The following is a 20,851-nucleotide window of genomic DNA, read 5'->3' as shown; positions in this document are numbered from 1 at the left end:
AGTAGGTACTATCCCATTTTTACAGATGAAGATATTGAGGCTCTGAGAATTTAAGTGTCAGAGCTTTCCAAGGATCAGACAGTTGATCAATATTAAGGGAAACAAGATAGTTTTAATTAGGAAAGATCCTCATGCCAAGACTTTATATTCAATTCAATTTGATAAATATTAATTAAACACCTACCTGTGCCAGCTTTGTTCTAGGTTTGGGGGATACAAAAGAAAATAATCATGGCCATAAATAGGTGATAAAGGTAGAAATGCAGCGAGATGGCAGCAATCAAAAGGGGGATGTGAACCTAGGTCTGCCCGATCCTGGGCATTCTATCCCCTATGGATTCTTCTAGGAGTCCAATCAGGCTGCATTGTAGAGTATATGAAGGAGAGGCAGATTATAGAGGATCTTAAAAAAAACAAGATAAGGAATTCATACTGTTCTCCTTAGAGATCATGGGAGCCACTGCCAGTTTTCCTGTTGGGAAGTGATATTGTGAACTCTATATTGTGAATAGGATTCTAACATCCAGGGAAGAATTATATATAATATATATATATATATACATATATATATATATACATATATATGTATATATATATATATGTGTATATATATATATATGTATTAGACATCGTTGTTGTTCAGCCATTTCAGTCATGTCTGACTCTTCATGACCTTATTTGGGGTCTTCTTGGCAAAGATACCAGAGTGGTTTACCATTTGCTTCTCCTCATTTTACAGATTAGGAAACTGAGGCAAAGAGGGTTAAGTGACTTGCCCAGGGTCATACAACTAGTATCTGAGGCTGAATTCGAACTCAGATCTTCCTGACTCCAAGCACCCAGTGCTGAATCCACTGCACCACCTTAGCTCCCTCTATACATACATATATATATGCACATATATATATAATATATACACACACATTATATATACATGTGTGTATGTATGTATATATATATGTGTGTGTGTGTGTGTGTGTATATTTGTACACACATACAATGAGCTGATTATTTAGACAACTCAGTGTGAATTCTAACTTAGCAGAAATTAGCTGTCTGCATCCATTAACATTAAACACATCGACATTCTTTCTCCAACACTCAGACAGGCAAATCAGAAATGGCACGTATAGTAAAAGTTGCATTACAAGCTAGAAGAAGAAAAGAAATGACCTAGTGTTGAGATAGACCACATTTCACCTCCACCTAAAGTTCCAACTGAGGACAGGGGCCTGGGGGAGAAAGACACAACTGCTATGCTGTATTCTAGTAATAAGGTGTTTTCTTTCTGTGTATATTCATTATACCTGCTAAAAACATCATGGCTTAGGTGAGTGACAAGGAGATGTAATATCACAGGAATCAGTAAGCTTGGGTATGTAAGTGAGTACTATACTCAAGACCAAGCAAAATTAGCTTTGGTCTCCTCAAATGAAAGGAGTACTTTACATCTAATACATGGGTTCCCATTTTCATTGGAGAATAATTAATTCTACAGAGCATCTTAGCAAGCAGGATCAAACTCAACTTAATCTTGACAAGTGTGATCAATGATCATTTGCAAACTGAATGAATTAGACCGGGGACAAATTCCAGGGAGCACATCAAGAGACAGAAACCCAATCACCCAAAACCAAGGTGACTGTGTATAAATATGGCAGAAAAAAGAACTCAATGGTTATCTTTAAATTACAGCTCAAAAGCTAAACACAAGTAAAACACTGGCCATGTTTTACCTAAGAAACTTGGTAACAAGGTGCACAGCATAGTATCTGTGTACATGCCTATATATGTATATGTATATATATATACATATATATGTATATATGTATGTATATATGTGCATATGTGTATATGTACATATCACATAGACATATTATATATACATATATATGCACTTCCAAAACAAATATACCTATGTGTGCATATATGTGCATTCATATGTACATACATTTTTCAGGATGTTGAATGTTACACACATACATACAAGCACACAAGCATACACGCATATAGTCTATGTTTTTAATTTCCTTGGTATGGGAATTCTTGTTTGAAAACTCCCTCCACTGATGCAGATTAGGACCACATCTATAATTTAGTCATGAAGAGTTTTTAAGAAAGGTTAAAAGACTTCTCTACAGTGTCCTAGCTGGCATCAGAGATAAGACTTGACGCTAGATCTTTGTTACTCCACAAGTGAATTCATTGGTAATGGGAATTTCCAAAAATGAAACTCCTTCAACCAGTTCAGATCAGTGTCTACCCTTCACTTGAGAAATAGGTGACTCTCTCAGGGTCACACTGCCAACATGTACGAGAGGCAGGGCTTGACATCAAGGCTGGCTTTCTGTCTAATATGACACGTTGCCTTTCATAGAGCATTCAGTAACTTTAAAATAATATTCCCATTAGATCAGATATTTATAGAGCATAGATTGAAATTTAGAACATAGAAATTTGGACCAAGGAAACAAATTTCCAGACACATGTCTTGCAAATTCCCAGGGTAAACATGCAGCCTAAGTAAAATATGAAACATAATTAAAATATGCCTAAGTTCACTTACCATTCATGGAAATGGTAAGGAAGACATAAGACAGAGGGTATTTAAGGATAAGTAAGGGCAATAATATTCATTCATTAGCCATCAGTAATGCCTTGAATACCAGTGAGAAAGAAAAGCTATGTGCCCTTTGGAAGATTATTTTAAAAGTTCATTTTTAACTTAAAGCTGAGATTTTAAGATTATGATGCATCTATTATTCCATTTTAACCTTGTATCATGGTGCCATTTAACAAGTTACAAATCTGGTAATGTGGAACGCAATTTGGAGGAGTCACCCAAGCATACAAATCCATGCATGCCATAGCATCTGCGAAGACCCTACCATATTGCTTAGAGAAGAGGTAGGAGCTCCTTCTCAACTACTCCCCAATTTCCTGCTGGTAATAATACATCTCTGAATCTAGGGTATAAAATCAAAAAGTGGGAGGTCCCACCTCCTGTAAGTTCTCAGTATTAATGGTGGGACACATAATTAATTTCCATGGCTATCTTCCCTAAAATGTTTGTAGATTCAAGAGTCCCTGAGCCACAGTAAGTTCTTTTAATCAATTAATCTCTTTTCAAGGGAACTGCTACATCTCTCTTGTCAGTTGGTTTAATAACAACTGTAGCTCAAAAAGATGGCAGACTCTGGCTTTGGTTGCTTCCCCAAGGGGGGATGGAAAGAACAGCCAACTTGAATATTATAGATGTGGAGCTTCACTTCTTTAAAATCATGTCATGTGCCTATACTCCCCATGGCAACTGCTGTCCTTTGCCTCTCCTCAGAGTTCTCTACCTGACCTCATCATGACATGCCACCTTTTTTAAATCATGTGTTCCATTAGAGCCAGAATTTCAAAAGTGGCTTTTAAATAAAAAATCTGCAGCCTCACATATGAAATAATAACCTTCTTGATATTTAAATCCTTCTTATTGGGGAGGGAGGGGAGAGAACTTTAATTAAAGGATAACTTTTACAGTCCAGAATTTCCAGTAAATTCAATTCAACAAATGTTAACTTAAACAGGAATAGACACTATTCTAGGAGCTGGGGATAAAAAGAAAAAAATCGTACCCAAATATACATAATAAAGGTAAGAATGTGGCTAGGCAAGGGAAAGATAATGAACTTGCCCCCTTGGTTTTGCTCTAGGGCTGTTCCCATTGCTTCTCAATTGTATGGGAATTGAGGGCAGGGGGAAGAACTTTGGAATTATGAAATTGGGAACAACACCAAGTCCAAAGCAATTTGTCAGAAGCATAATCCCTATGTGGATAAAGTCTAAATTTAAGTAGTTTGGTTATAAGAAATGAAATAGGGAGCACATCACCCTTCTAACCTTAAGCTAGCAGAAGAGAGGTCTTTGAACAATATACATGTCTCAATAACCAGGAAATTTAGCTCAAAAGCAAAACAAAACAAAACTAGAATTAAGCCTAGGGCACTAGTTAACTTGGAGGAGTTCTGGTCGGTATTCTTAAGTTTGGAGCCCGGGGCAAAGACTCTCCTAGCTGAGAGAAAACCCCATCTAGCCAAGGATCTAAGAAACAGATAAGCCATTCCTCCAACACTGAATCCAAATGCCTTTGTCTTACTTACTGTCAATACTCTTCATTATTTCACCCAACCCTAACTATACCATCTTATTTTACACTTTCCCTAACATAACCCTTGCTTAGGTCAAGCTAATTAAACACATGCTACTCTTCTTATTAATTTATTGGGTTTGAGGGTTGGGGAGGTTGTCTTTTGTTTGTAACTCCAGTGATTAGCATAATACCTCCACATAGTAAGTACTTTAAGAATGATGTGGCATTTAAAAAGTTCAAGAGACATAATTTCTGAATAATTTGATCATTTTATTAATAATGCCGGCATTTCAATTAAAGGATAGTCATTTGGCTGTCTCTCTCTCTCAGACCAAAGACAATCATGGAGACAGGCTTATATATCCATTGGAAGAGGGCTATTCCAGAGGGGGGCAATCAACTCTGATTGGCTGACAATTAATAAATGACTATTACAATGAGGAGCTGAGCCTATTCAAATGAACTTTGTATTATTTACTTCTAAGTTACTACCAGTCTTAGGCAATCTGTGGAAAGAATTTATCCACACCCACACCTGCGTAGAGCACAATGGCATCCATTCTCATTATCAGTAATGTCCTTCAAGAGACTGAAGTTTTGAAATCAGGACTTGAGAAAAAGGGGAGAACTCTAGATCTCCCCAAATCATCATTTATTGATAATCATTTCTCTCAATGCTTGTTGACAACTTGAATTTTTTCATGCTATTTTCCCCCAAGAAAAACCTAGTCAACTCCTTCTACTTACCTAAATCACATATATGCACTAAAGTCCTCCCCCCACTCCACCTCCCATGAGGCCCTTCCCCGTTGCCTTCAGGCCAGAGTCATCCTTCTCAACCCTGAATTTCTAATGCAGAGTCAGGGCTATATCATACCAATGAATGCCTTTTAATCCCCTTCTCAGATAAATTTGAGGGCCCTTTGAAGGCAGAAGCAGTGTCTGATACGTCTTCATATAATTCCCTACCTCGCACCTGGTGTTTTCAGCCAAACTGACCTATTGGTTCCCTGAACTCATCATTCCACCTCTTCTCTCCCCATTCTTTCATAAAGGCTGCCTTGCACACCTGGATTATATTCCTTCCTCAGTCTCTTAGAAACTGTAGGATGCTTCAGGGTTCAAACTCAGATTCTGCCTTTCAACTTGTCCTGATTTGCTAGTTCCTGGTGCTCTTTTTTAAAAAAAAAATTAGACTGTATATGTTTGTCTAAATGCTATATTGTTCAGGTAAAATGTAAGCTTCATTAAGAGAGAAAGAGTTCCTTTTGTTTACTTTGAATCCCTAGCATATAGCACAGTGTTTTACACATAGTGGGTGCTTAATAAATGCTTATTGAATTGAGATGAAATGCCAAAACAGAACAAAACAAAATTCCCCTAAGGGAACTGTTCAATAAGACCAGGAGATTAAAATCCTTAATAAAATTGAATTCTGAATCCTTCATTGAGCCAAGTAACCGAGGCCTTTTCATAAGGGCCAAGGAATGCCGAGCATCACATAGCGAACATCAGATAAACATATGCTCACTGATTGATTTCCAGGTAAGAATACTACAACAAAACAACTGGTCCAGACATTGATATTTCAAGATGACTCCACTGCCCTTTGAAATAACATGTCTAATACATTGTTTTTGAAGGTTAAAAAGAATGAGTCCTACAAAGCTGATTTACAAAGTAAATTGTACTAGCATGGTCACGTCATCAACCCTAAATTGTTGAGGGACAGCACAATGTAGAACATAGTCAGGAGAACTGGATTTGAATCCTGCATCAAATGATTCCTAAACATATAATTCCGGGCAAGACACCACTTCCCATTGCCTCCATTTCCCGATGTGTAAAATGAGGTTAATAATGCTTACGCGACCTGTCTCCCAGGGTAGTTGTGAGTAAAGTATATTGCAGACGTTAAATCATCCATATAATTGTGGATTTTTATTAAGGATTTTAAACTCCTGGTACTATTGAACATTTCCCTTAGGGGGGGTTTGTTTTGTTCTGTTTTGGCATTTCACCTCTTAAAATGATTTATGGTGATGGCACAAAGGAGTTTGTTTATTCTCTATATGATCTTGGGTAAATCTTGTCTAGACCTCAGGTTTTTTTTTCCCTTTATAAAAAGAGCAGGATGGACTAAGTGAACTCTAAGATCCCTTCAACTCCTGCATCCTGGACATTGGGAAATGGACAGGAGCCCAAGGGATCTTTTTCAGACTCTAAAGTATAGAGAAAACAGCACTAATAGAAAACTGTTAGGGAGAGGGGGAAAGGACAAGGATTCAAAGAATAAATGAGCCAGTCCTCTGCCTCCTGGTAGTTTGCATATTATTATTCCTATTTTTAGGGGAAATAACTTGTTCAAGGTCACACAGATAATGATGGAGGACAGACTAGAATCCAAGTCTCTAATGCTCTTGTCCAGAAAATCCACAAAGAATTTGACAAACACAAGGAAAAGGATTTGATTTAAACTCTATAATAAGAGAACTAAGGCCAGTTGTGTAACAGATTTCATTATGATCAGCCATTAGAGACTTAGCTACTCTGATCAATGCAATGATCCAAGATAATTCCGAAAGACTCACCATGAAAAATACTGTCTGCCTCCTGAGAGAGAACTGATGAAGACTGAGTGCAGACTGAAACATGCTTTTAAAATTTTATTTTTCCTGCTTTTTTTGGCAACATGGCTAAAATTGACATGTTTTGCATGACTTCACATATAAAATGGGTATCATATTGTTTTCCTTTTCAATGGGTTGGGAGGGGATGAAGAGAGAGAGAGAGAATTTAGAACTTGAAATTTAAAAAAAATGAATTTTAAAAATAATAATAACTGATCTTTAAATGAAAAAAGAACCAAAAACTTAAATAAACATATTTCAACTCAATAAAAGGTGGCATTTTATCAAAAATGTGTAACATTTTGTAATAATGTATTATTGTACGTTAAGTACTAACAGTACTATGCATTGTGTTAAGAACCAGAGCTACAAAGTCAGAATCATCCCTGAACTCATGGAGTTTACATTCTAAAGAGGGATTCACTATGATTAGAAATAGTACCTAAAAGATGCAGAAAGGAAAGTCAGAGGATAGCTTCAGAAGGGGAGGCATTAGGAGGTGTGGGGACTGGGAAAGGCCTTCTGCAGAAGGTGACAGTGGAAGTGTGTTTTGAAGGAAGCCATGACTTCTATGATAGATGAATGAGTTTGGAAGGCATTCCAGACATCACAAATGGCCAATACTAAGTCACAGAGAAGGTGCATTGTGTAGGCCAGTACAGCTGAACTTTAGATGGGGCAGAGGAGAGTAATATATAAGAAGGTAGGCCTGGTTACAAAGAGCTTGAAATGCCAAAAAGCAGTTTACATTTGATCCTAGAAGTGATAGGGAGGCTCTGGAATTGATTGAGTAAGAGGGTGACAGGATTAGACCACCTACTCATTAAGAAAAATGCTTTGGCAGCTGTGTGGAGGATAGGCTGCAGCATTCATTATGGATGGTGTAGAGAGTATTCCTGCAATGGGTGGGAGATTGGACCGGATTACCACTATGGTCCCATTCACCTCTGGGAGTTTATGCTTTTTAATTATACCCTTTTCTACCATGCATTTATTGATTCCCATACTTATATATACAAGCAGTCCACTAGAGCGTGTCTCCACCTTTAAGGTTTATTAAGCTCTTGCCTAAAAATTATCCCAATGTAAAAACCAACACCGGCCCAACATATGGAGTACACACAGCTATAATGAATATTTTTTTCTCAATTCTATCTCTTAGCCATCAAAGCACATGATAAAAATACATTAAAAAGAAAAACAACTGTAATATCAATATCATGTTAAAAATACTCAGTAACAGCACAGAACATGCATGTACATGAACACATAGAACACTAGTCCTTCTAGAGCCAAAGCCAAAGACATCACGATCATACTCTGTGAATTCCCCCTGCGCCCCACTAAAGATATCCCTCTTCACCTACCTACAAAGACCAGACTTGCCTCACTGCTTCCCCTACTGTCCTCCAGGCACCAACCCCTCCCCCTGAACAGGACAGTTCCAATCCCAACCGAGACCATGAAAGAGGACATACGACACCACCCCCTGCTCCCTGAAAAAAAGGCACAAGCATTCTCCCACAAGCTCACCCATGCCCACGGGAGCATGCACACATGCACACACATACACATACACACACACACACACACACACACACACTTCTTACATACTATAAAACACTAAGGGAAACAAATAAAATTAAGACATTATAAGATGCATAGATGTTTTCAGTTAATCTCACATTTCCACAAATATTTTCAGAGACCAAGCCTAGTCATCTCCCACCCTTTCCTTCTTGCCTTTGGCAGAACCTCCACTTGTGGCTCTTATGGTCAGCCTATGATATGCTGCCTTAGTTGTCTGTGTCTAGCCAATGAATTTGGTTTGATAAAAGTAGAGTTGTCTCAATCTAAAACCTGTTTCCTCAACCTTTAGCAATCAGTGTGGGAAGGACCATGAGACTTAGAATAATTATGTTGAGTATTTTTTTCAGTTGTGTTCAATGCTTCATGACTCCATTTGGAATTTTCTTGGCAGAGATACTGGAGTGTTTGCCATTTCCTTCTCTAGTTCATTTTATAGATGAGAAAACTGAGACAAACACAGTGAAATGACTTGCCCAGGGTCACACAGCCAGATTTGAACTCACAAAGAAGAGTTTCTGGCTCCAGGTCCAGCACTCTACCCACTGTGCCACCTAACTGCCCACGGAATAATAATAGCTGGTACTTATGACAAAAATAGCTGGTGCTTATATAATGCTTTAAAGTTTGCAAAAGACTTTACAGATATTTGATCCTCACAATCACGCTTCTATTATCTCCACTTTACAGATGAGGAAACTGATGCTCTGATTTACCCAGAGTTGCACAGCTAGCAAGTATCTGAGGCTGGATTTGAATTCAGGCATTTCTGACTCCATTTCAGCTCTATAACCATTGCAACCCCCTCCCCCCAAGCTAAATGCTATTAGGTGATAACAAATATCTAACTACATTTCTTGGGAACTTAAAAGATAAAAATCCATTAACACTTTTAATACAAAAAGAAATGGCAAAGTCCAATGCCTCACCTAAATATTTATATGCTTCTTCTCCATGTACTATAGGTCTTGTCCAAGTTGATTTTAGGCCCCAAAAATGGCTCACGTGGGCCCCTTCAGGAGGATATAGAGTGAATATCATTTCAATAGCTTTTGCCTTTTTAACTTCTTCAGAGTGGACTTCATTGTATTCTATGGCAAAAAAGAGCCAGAAAATATTTATAAAATCTGTCATAATTCACTTTTTCTTAAATTTCATATAATATTTCCTGTAAAAGCTATAAATACATAGCTTTTGTGTGGATATATGTATATAGGATTTTGCATTCTAATACAATTTTGAAACTACAATTTAAAAAAGGCAAAGATAATTCTTAGAAAACCACTATAATATGGTTCAGCTTACTTTAGAATAAAACACCTTAATAGCAAAGGTTCACCAAATATTAAATCCAAATATTGAAACATGTTTAACAATGCTATTGAGCACTATGAGAACACTAAATAACAACCATTAAGCTATACAGATTATCAAAAAAGTATTTCAGGGGGAGGCAAAACAGTATTGCTTGTGGCAGCCTACAAATATAGAAACAGGCTGGCTTGAAAATAGGTTATAGTTAAGTACAAGGGGGAAAAGATAGGTGATCAGTTTTGCATCTAGGACCAGTGATTTCTTTGGCAAGCAAACCCTCTTCTGACATACAGAAACCTGGCTATAACTTATTGTCTTAGAGCTGGAGTTCTTAACCTTGTTTGGATGTGGACTACCCTTTGCCGTTCCGGTAAAACCTGCAAGCCCCATCTCAAAAAAATGTTTTCAAAAACTTAAAATAAAATGCACAGGATTACAAAGGAATCCAACAATATTGAAATAGTTTTGGTTCTTTTTATGTAGTTTCTAGTTAACAGTAGAAATTAGGTTTAGATCAACATCTCGCTGACACCAAGATAAATTCCAAATGGATACTTGACCTGGATGACATCATAAACAAATCAGAAGAACTATTTGTTCATGTCCCTACCATTTATCAGTTGGGGAATAGCTCTTATGCTTATAAATCTGAATCAGTTCCTATGTCACTTGTAAAAGAAACCTTTATCAGAGAAACTTGCTACAAATATTTTTCTCTCAGTTAATTCTCTCTTTTCTAATCTTAACTCTCTTGGATTTGTTTGTGCAGACTTTTAAATTTTATGTATTCAAAATTGTCCATTTTTTCTTCTGCGGCCTTCTTTCTTGCTTATTTTGTCATGAATTCTATCCCCATCCATAGACCAGAAAACTTGCTTCTTTGTCCTTGATTATGGATTTAAAGCCATATTATTTTTAAATGTTCCAAAGCACTAATAGAGAAATGCAAATTAAAGCAACTTTGAGTTTCTACATCAAACCCAGAAGTTTGGTAAAGCTGACAAAAAAACAGAGACTGAGAGAAAGTAACTAATTTTGGAAGAGTTGTGGGAAAATAGGTATATTTGTGCACTGCCGGTGGAGCATCACCATAACAGCAACATGATTTTAATTACTTCTAGTGTATCAATGTCCCCCTGAAATGGTATGTACTCTAAATTGAATATAATAGTCTAAATATGGACCAATCCATTTCTCAATCAACAAATATTTATTAAGTACTTACTGTGAGCCAGATAGTCTTAATGAATATTTTTATTAGATTCAGTTATTAGGATCCTAGGATAGTAGATTTAGAGACTGAAGAGAGCTAAGCAATCATATAGTCCACCCTCTGTGTTTGGACTGAACAACAAAGAATTTAAGTGACTGCTAAAAGTTATGGGAGTGGTAAAAGTGGCAGAGGTGTGAGACTCTCTGTCTCTAAATTCATTCCCCAAGACCCATCCATACCATATTTCTTCTGGATCTTAACACCAGAACTGGATGGAACTTGAGCCATGATATAGTATAACTTTCTCATTTTGCAGATGTGGCACCTGCAGCCCTAAGAGGTTAGGTGATTTGTCCAAGATCATACTAACAGTAATTGAGAGAGCTGGGATTTGAATAAATGTCCTCTCTCAATCCAAACCTGGCATTTTTTTCTACAGACACAACCAGCCATTACTGCAACCAGTCATGAATCCTCCTAATGTCGTGAAGCCATCATTTCTCTATCTCTATCATGAGAAGCTTTTTTTTTCAAATGCCATACTGAATACAGATGTATGATGATGTTTGTAGTATTCTCCTGATCTAATAGATGTCAAAGTTACAAACATACATGATTTGATCTTAGGAAAATGATGGAGGTGCCTTTCAATCAATGCTTCTATCTGTTTAGAAATAAATTGATTTCCTATCCCTGATTCCATAATCATTGTATACCTTTTCACCCTATTTAAATTTTCAATAAGATCTCCCCGAAACTCCCTTCCTCTCACCCACCCCAAGCTCACAGGGAATAGCTTTGTCTCCTGCTTACTAAGATGATTAAAATCAACAAAAAGATGCTCTCTTCTTTCTTCTTTATTCTTCCAAAATTTCTCAGCATCATCACTCACTTTCTTCTGCATCTCTTGTCGCAGAACAAGAGGCATCTCTCTCCCTTGGACTATGACAACAGTGTTCTAATTAGTCCACCTGCCCCTAGCTTCTCCATTCTCCAATCTATCCTCCATATAGCTGCCAAATTAATATTCCTAAAACACAGATATGACCATGTTACCACTCCTCTACAACAGTTGCCTAGTGTCTCCAGGACACTAACTATTCGGTTACTACTTCCTATGGGAAGATTTTCCTAATCTCCTACTTACTAGCCCTCCTTCCCAATCTAACTTATTTTAGATACACTTTGTATGTATTTATTTATAATAATATAATAAATAAGAACCACAGAAACTCTTTGAAGACAGAGTTTGCTTCATTTTTGCTCTGGTATCACCATTATCCAACTTGGTGCTTTAACAGTGGGTGCTTAAAATATGTTTAATAGAATAGAAGTGATTTTCTATGTCTAATGCTTCTACCTTACCCTTGACCCTATCTCCTCTTGCCATCTGCAGGATCTAATTGCAGCAGTCAGACCTCTTATCTCCCTTTCTACCCACTACTTCCCATCTACTTACAAATATGCTCAGGTCTCCCCAAATTGCTCCATATCATACATTCCCTTCACTGCCAAACTTCTTAGAAAATTCATCCACATTTGATGCCTGTAATTCCTTACCATCCACTCTCTCCTCAACTCCTAATCAACTCTCTTTCATCCCACCCATTCTACTAAAACTGATCTCACCAAGATCTCCTAATCACCAGATCCAGTGACCATCACTGACTGACATAGGGAAATACTTTTTCCTGAGAGCCAACCCAAAATAACACCACCATAAATCAACATATCTTCCCAAAAAGACACTTGAAATAAATGTTTTTTTTTTCTCTTCAACAGAAAGCATTTTCATCAGAAAAGAGGATCTTGTACTTACCTAATGTATTTATATGTTCTCTCCTACAATTAAAATGTGAAATCCTTGTTGGTAGAGACTGTATTTGCCTTTTTCAGTATTCCCTCTTTTTAGCCTGATAGTTTTAAGTGCCTGATAGGTTCAAGAGTTTAATAAAGGCTAGTTAACTATTTAGCCCTCTCTTTGAACAATTGTTAAGGAAATCAGCTGAAATATATTAAAACTCTCCTATAAAAATTTCAGACAAAACCTAGCAACAAATCAGAGACCTGGGTTCAAATCTTATTTCTGTTACTTACTTTGTGACCTTGGGAAAGTTAATATGCATCTCTGGAAAGAGTTTTCATCCCAAAATATGTAGGATTGGACCACAGGATCTCTGAGGTCCTTTGCAGTTCTTACACATTTTCCCTGTGACCTATTCTACAACCGACTAGGGAGAGGGAGAGTTTTTTTTTTTATATCTCATAAGGAGAGAATGAAATATTATTGCCTTCTGATTAGAAAAAAAAAGTCAATTATGAGGTTTCACGCTGGTTTTTAGGAAAGTCACACTGTGTAAACTTGATCTCTTTCCTTTGCTTCTGCCACATGGCAAAGAGAAAAGAAGAGCTCTAAGAAAGGAATGCTGGAAGGAAGATTCTGTCTTTCAATTTCCCTTGACACCATTTTGTCAGGTAGTTGAGCAAGAGAGAGACTGAGATAGTAGGGATAATTTGCAGTTGTGAAAGAAGCTGAGAATGGGAAATTAAACTTCAAAATAAACTCCAAAAGAGAAGAGACAAGAGATTCTCCCTTTAAAGTCATAAAGGGAAAAATAGGGAAGGAGTAGGAGTCATACTGGTTGATTAGTAAGAAGGGTACCTAGGTGTTATGGCATTAAATCATGTGGGTTGTGTATTTTAAAAGAAATACAATGTCTAGTATAACAAGTTAAGTTCACTATAGTTAGTTTAATTAAATCGGCATCTAAGGCAGGCAACAATCAGTCAACAAGTATTTATTAAGCACTTACTATGTGCCAAGCACAGTGCTGAAGGCTAAGGATACAAATTCAAACAAAAAGAAAGACAATCCTGACCTCAGGGCACTTCCACTCTAATAGCAAAAGATGACATATAAAAAGAAGTTGAAGTCTAAGGCAGGTATGGGGTGGCAAAGTCCATAGTCATAAGTATAACCAAAAGAGGAATTAATCATGGCAAACCTAGGCCCGTTCCCAAAATGGAAACCCTGACCAGAATTCACCAGTATAAGGCTATTGTTTGGATCACGGGGTATCGAATATCACCACCAACTTGCACTGATTGAAAGCAAAGAATATACATAATGGAGAAAGAAGGAAGGAAGGAGGGAAGAAAGGAAGGAAGGAAGGAAGGAAGGAAGGAAGGAAGGAAGGAAGGAAGAAAGGAAGGAAGGAAGGAAGGAAGGAAGGAAGGGAGGAAGGAAGGGGGGAAGGAAGGGGAAAAGGAAGGGGGGAAGGAAGGGGGGAAGGAAGCGGGGAAGGAAGGGGGAAAGGAAGGAGGAAGGAAGGGGGAAAGAAGGAGGAAGGAAGGGGGAAAGGAAGGAGGAAGGAAGCGGGGAAGGAAAGGGGAAAGGAAGAAGGGAAGGAAGGAAGGGAGGAAGGAAAGAGGGAGGGAAGGAAGGAAGGGAGGGAGAGAGAGAGAGGGAGGTAAAGGAAAGGAAAGAGGGAAGGGAAGGAAGAAGGAAAAGGAAAAGGAGAGGAATATTTTTTAGTCCCCAATCTGTGCCAGCCACCATGCTAAGCAATATCTCATTTAATTCTAACAACAACCCTGTTGGTAAATGCTATTATTAGCTTCATTTTATAGTTGAGGAAACTGAGGAAGGGGTCAAATGACTTGCCCAGGGCCACATGTCTATTAAATGTCTACTGCTAAATTTGAACTCAGATCTTCCTAACTCTAAGGCCAGCACTGTATCCGCTGCACCGTCTAGTTGCCTCTCACAGATAAAAATAACGGCTTACACACAGGAGAGTTGTCTAGTTTTGTGCCTTCCAGAAGCCTATATTTGTCATCACTAATGAAAATGAACCTTCTAAATCACCTTCACTCAAATAGTACCTAATGCTTTCCTCATGTAGAGATAACCTGTGATTACTGTTACCATCAAAACAACGTTCGGTGATGGTTTTTAAAAAGTATGTGCAATTTTGAAAGAACAACAGGTTGTACTGAGTATATAGCATGTTCTTTTCTTTAGAGGGAATGAATACATTTTTATGGGCATCACACAAGACAGCAAGTGATTCAGCTTTTCCTATTATTAATTCTGCTCTGAAGACCTAGACCATTGCCTGATCCCTGCCAAGAATGACCCTGTACTCTCAAAGGCTTCCAATATGGGTAAGTTTCTACAAGGAATAGCCAATTTGAGTTGGGAGAACCTCCTCAGCAGAAGGTTGGCCACCTGAGGATGAATTAAGCCACTCAGAAATCCAAATCCAATCAACAAATATTTATTGTTTGGTATGTGAAGCGCACTATGGCAGGTGCTTTGGATAAACATTAGCTTGTTTGATCCTCACAACAACTCTGAAAGGTTGGTGCTAGTATTGTAGTCATTTTACAAAGATACCAAGGCAAAAGTGAAAACATCCCTGTCTTCAAGGGGCCCAGATTCTCCTCCAGGTACATAACGTACCCAGATAAGTAAAGACCAAATCCAATGAAAAACAATACAAAAATAATTTTACAGAAGGAGAGAGAGCTGACACCAGCTGGGAAAGACACAGGCTTCAATTTCTTCATCTGAAAAACGGAGTTAATAATCCATTGCCTATACTACTTTCCTATTTTAAGAAGAAACCCTCTATTAAACCAAAAAGGGAGCTGCAATCAGTTTCAGTGAAAGGATCAATGAAATCATAGGTTCTTGAAGCTTTAAAGTATCAATAACTGTAATTGTAGCTATTCCCACCCATCTTTCCCTCTGATTCATTGCAGTTAAATTCCACAATGTGAGGTACATAATAAACTGTTCTAAGATCCTTAGAACATACATAACTCAATTTCTCACTAATCCAGGGGTTCTTGACCTTTTTTGTGTATCCTGGGCCCCTTTGGGAATATGATGAAACTTAGAAACCCTTCTCAGAATAATATTTTTAAATGTATCACATTTTAAAATAGATACGAAATATTTAAATATTATATATTAAATAAATGTATAAATATATTTAATTGAAATTCAATATAAATATATTAAATAACATTTTAAAATTCATAACAAAATACATAGGATTACAAGGAAATATAGTTATCAAAATATATTCAAACAAAATCCCATTCCTCTGGTTAGGACCTGCTGCCCTAATATGTTTTAGAATACGAATTATGTTACTTAACTTTCATTCCCATGCCATCCAGAGCCAAAAGGAATCTGAGAAATGGGTTAGTCTCTGGCTTAAGTCCTGATCAGAGTTTCTGGGACTACAACAAGGGTGTTCTCCAAACATGTTGTAGTTTAGTGGAGTGTACGTGGTGTTTAAGGAGGACTAGCACCTCTGGGGTGAGGGCTTGCTGAGCCCTTTTCAGGGCTGCTCATCCATCTTTGGGGTCCACCTTTCACCCAGCTGTCACCTGTGGCTCCAAGAAGCTGTAGCATAGGCAGCAGGCACACCCTGGTAAACTGTGTTGGGAGATGGGCTAAACTAGGTTGAAGGTAACTGATGGGCCACAAACCCTTCAGTGAGTTAGGGGCGTGTCTGCCCCAAGTATATACAGACTTCCCCTGGCAGAAAGGGGAGATGAGAACAATTTACTCCAATAGCCCTGAAGGTGGCTGAAGCAGGTGCTGGGGAGTCTTAGAGCTTTGTCAGACATTGAAGACCCCAGGGTCATCATCCACTGTTCCCTGGGCCATCAGCAGTCATCTTGACTTTTGTCTTGCCACTGGACTTTGATAATTCCAGAGGAAAGAGAGAGGTTGACCCTTTTGTGCAACTCTGCCTCACTTAAATCCCATTCCTACATGAGTCAAGACATCACCCCATGATGTCGTTGAAAATGAAAGGTGAACAAGTATGGAACTCACCACTGTGTTGGTGCAGTGCCTAAACCCAATTATCTGGGGTTTGAGCAGTTAAGTAGTATAGAGGATAAAACTCCAAACCTGGAGTCAGGAAGACCTGAGTTCAAATCTAGCTTCAGACACATACTAGCTGTGTGACCCTGGGCAAGTCACTCAACCTCTGTTGGCCTCAGTTTCCTCATCTGTAAAATGGGGATGATAATAACATAACCTACCTCCAGAGGTCATTGTGAGAATCACATAATTATAAAGCTCTATAGGAAGCACCAGATAAATGCTTTTTTTGGTTATTGAGTCATTTCAGTCATGTCTGACTCTTCGTACCCCCATTTGAGGTTTTCTTGGCAAAGACACTGGACTGGTTTGCCATTTCCTTCTTCAGCTCATTTTACAGATGAGAAAACTGAGGCAAACAAGGTTAAGTGACTTTCCCAGAGTCACACAGCTAATAAGTGTCTGAGACCAGATTTGAACTTAGGTCTTCTTGACTTCGAGCCCAGCATTCTATCCATTGCACCACCTAGCTGCCCTATATCAATGTTAGCTATTTTATGATTGTTTAGCTACAATCCGCACTTCTTTACATTTTCACCCTCCACAACATGAAATAGGGACTGAACCCTTGACTTCACTGATGAAAGGCATCCCTAGAGGAGGAAAACCTACTAATGCAGGTTTGCAATGTATAGGCTTAGAGAGTTGCCTAGAGCACCAAGAAATCTACTACTTTGACCAGCATCATCTAGCCAGTATTTAAGAGATACAGAACATGAGTCTCAAAGATTTCAATCCAATACGTTATGTTGTCTCTGGTCTAAGGAGCAAAAATAAGTCTGACCCCTGACGTAGCCTATGGATCTCTCCTTAGAATCACGTTATTAAATGCATAAAATAAAATTCACAGAATTGCAAAGGAAATCAAAGGTTAATAAAAATAAAGATACAATTATTTTTCCATTCCAATTTCATAGACCCTGTGAAATCTATGCAAGGACCCTGAAGGCCTATGGATGCACAGGCTAAGAACCCCTGCTCCTATTTGCAAAGGCAAATGGTCAAATGAAGATAAAGTTAAATTTTAGGATTCAGGGATAAGGATAGTAGTGCTAGATACTGGTCCTAGATACCAGCATATCTAGTAAAAAATAAGATAAAATAGTGCTAATCCTCCACCTTTACTTCATTCTTGAACAGGCTGTTTTAATGAATTTATCATTAATTTGGGGGGAAAAACACTTTCATATGTTCCATGCCAATACAAATGTTAGCCTCCTTTAAAAAAAGTCAACAGATGGTATTTTTTTCCAATGTGAATGTGATGAACCCATCAGAATACTGATTTATTTCACATAGGCCACTGACCAATCGTATAAGGCCACCAAGTTGGGGCGGGGGAGAATATCATCAGCTGGGACTGAATCTGTAATCAAGTAGTGAATGACTGTGCTCAGTGCCAATTCTTCGTTCTTGCTAATGCCCACATTTTGTACTTTTAAAGATTTTTGTCACAGTTCAATTAAGTCACTTCATGTTGCATTTATTTTCCTTGATTTGAAATAACTGAATGTCACCGTTTTTTGTCATGCCATTTTTATGTAAGTTTTTTTCCTGTTCATTAGAAAAAAAGAAAAAAAATTTATAAATAAAGTGACCCATTCATCAAGATGAAAAATGATAAATGTCTTGAACAAGGGAAAAGGAGTGCAAAAAGACAGTCCTTATTCTTAAATTAATGAAACTCTCTTGCAACTAATTTCTTATAACCAAGAAATGTAAGACCTTTAAGATCCCTGATGGAGAAGAAGAAAAGGATTCAGATTTACAACTGAAAGGCAAAACATCTAAGCCATTGTATCCAGGTGCTACTGAATGACCCAACCTGTGAGAATAAGTGGAAAGATCAACAATCTCTAATATCATAATTGAACTCCTATCGTTCTCGACACAGTGGCGTCCTGAGAAACAGAGGTCTTAAGAAGAGGACCTTTCAGATCCACCCTCTGACACCCATTGATATGCATCCAGAGTAAGTGATCACTTAGGACTCTCACAGCCTTGGACAACTTGCTATTTAAAATGCCACAAAAAAGTTGATGATTTACATTGGTCAATGGAGTTTCCTCACCAGGAGTTCCCTATGCTATTGAAATCACAGAAATAGAGCAGAATTCACAATCAGAGGACTTGAGTTCAAATCTCAATCATGCCAACTCTCTGGCGTTGGGTAAGTCACTTAACCTCACTGGACTTCCATTTCCTCAATTGTAAAAGGAGGGGTTGAACTAGATAAAAAAAATCTATAATTCTATCATCCTTGTGTAAGAGTGGGGATTTAATGGGTCAAAGAATCAAACCACCCTGCCCTTTTAGAGTAACTGATAAGATGCTCTCTCTCCATATCCTGTGTATGTGAGAACACATCTCTATTGAATCATTTAGTCAGAGACTAGAGTAAGTGTGGGAAAAAATCCTTGATTAATTTGGATATCTTTTGAAAAAAAAACAAAGATCAACTGGAGTAATGTTGCACCAGAAGTATATTCAGATTGATGGAGGAAACTGTCACTCCTGAGGGACATCTATACAATAGCAAACCAGTTTGGAACCTAGATTCAAGTATCTGATGGCAGAGAGTACAGCTGCCCCTGAGAAGGAATCCCTTTGGAGGGAAAAGAGATCTAGCCTTGGTCTCAGTCTCCTCTGACCACCCGGTCACCCCACCTTGACCTTATGGACTTCAAAGAACAAGAAGATGTGGGCTTTGTCATCATCTTCAATTCTAGTCCTTGTGGTATATCTGCTTTAGTAGTGACTGGTGACAGTCTGCATCAACAGCCAAGGTAAGACTGGACCTGATGAAGAAAGGCAGATTAAAATCTCTACAAGGAACCTAGCAGAAAAGCCGCAGCACCCTGAAGGGGAGCTTCTGAGTACTCCACAAGGGAGAAGGTGTTTCTAGCAAGTCAGAGGGATGGGGTGCCTCTTTGCCACATATATACTCCCTAAGGCTCATCCTAGCATCCCCTGTATATTGCATGAATGGGAAGAAGAATGTACCCCTATCAACTGCAACCTTTAAAATACCCATTTGTAAGAGCTAATTAAGTCTGGCTGACACACATCTACATCTATATCCATATCCATATTTATTATGTGTGTATATATCTATAAACATATATTATACATTATATGTCTATATCTATAAGCACATATGTTATACATTAGATGTATATGTATGTATCTATAATATGTATGGGTATAGCTATAGATAGACTTTTGCATATATTATATATGCAATATATAATAAGTAATACAAATTATGTATACACAGATAATGTATAATTAAATATATGTATATAATATAACAATATTGCATATATAATAATACATAGAAGTACATGCAATATATCATATGGTTGACTATACATGTATAACATATAACTACATATATAGTACACAATTATATATACGTATAATACAATAATACTGCAATAATACAATAAGGTGCATAGATACAAATATCTATAAGTAATCATGGTAAGGAAACATACCAATAAGGGGCTCAGGAACTTTAGCACTATGGAGATTTACTATCCAGCTTCTGGGGACCCAATTTGTTGTATTTGGGAGAAGAGATCTAAAGCACTTATATGATGTAATTTTAGGAGGGAGAAAACACTAACAACAAAGAGAATCCGGAAATGCTTCCTATAGGAGGCTGTCCCTGAGCTTTGCTTTAAGTGGGGCTCTGAAGAGTGGAGATGAGAGCAAACATTATATATACATATACATATACACACACACACACACATATATATATATATATATATATATATATATAATGTGTTGTGAAAATCCAAGGAAGCAGGAAATAGAAATAGAATCATAAATTTAGACCTGGGAGATACCCTTAGACATCAAGTCCAAAACTCTCACTTTACAGACGAAGAAACTGAAGACCATAACTGTAAAGTTACTTGCCCAAGATCACAAAGGGGATAAGTAGCAAAGTCAGAATTCAAACCCAGGTCCTCTGAATTAAGCCAGCCTTCACCCAAAGGTCTCAGTTTCCTCTTTGATAAAATGAGGGGTTTGGATTAAATCACTAAATCCTT

General features: G+C 37.7%; 1 protein-coding gene across 1 annotated transcript in view; it reads right to left on the bottom strand.

The window, feature by feature from the left end:
• IQCM (IQ motif containing M) overlaps positions 1–20,851 on the bottom strand; it is a 244,553-nt gene that overhangs the window by 87,000 nt on the left and 136,702 nt on the right. Inside the window, exon 6 of the mRNA XM_036764995.1 lies at positions 9,285–9,434. Coding sequence (XP_036620890.1) covers positions 9,285–9,434 — 150 coding nt within the window. The remainder of the gene's footprint in view (positions 1–9,284; positions 9,435–20,851) is intronic.

This window comes from Trichosurus vulpecula, chromosome 6 (genome assembly GCF_011100635.1).
Source record: "Trichosurus vulpecula isolate mTriVul1 chromosome 6, mTriVul1.pri, whole genome shotgun sequence".
Classification (NCBI taxonomy): domain Eukaryota; kingdom Metazoa; phylum Chordata; class Mammalia; order Diprotodontia; family Phalangeridae; genus Trichosurus; species Trichosurus vulpecula.
This window is presented reverse-complemented; position numbering and strand designations above follow the sequence as displayed.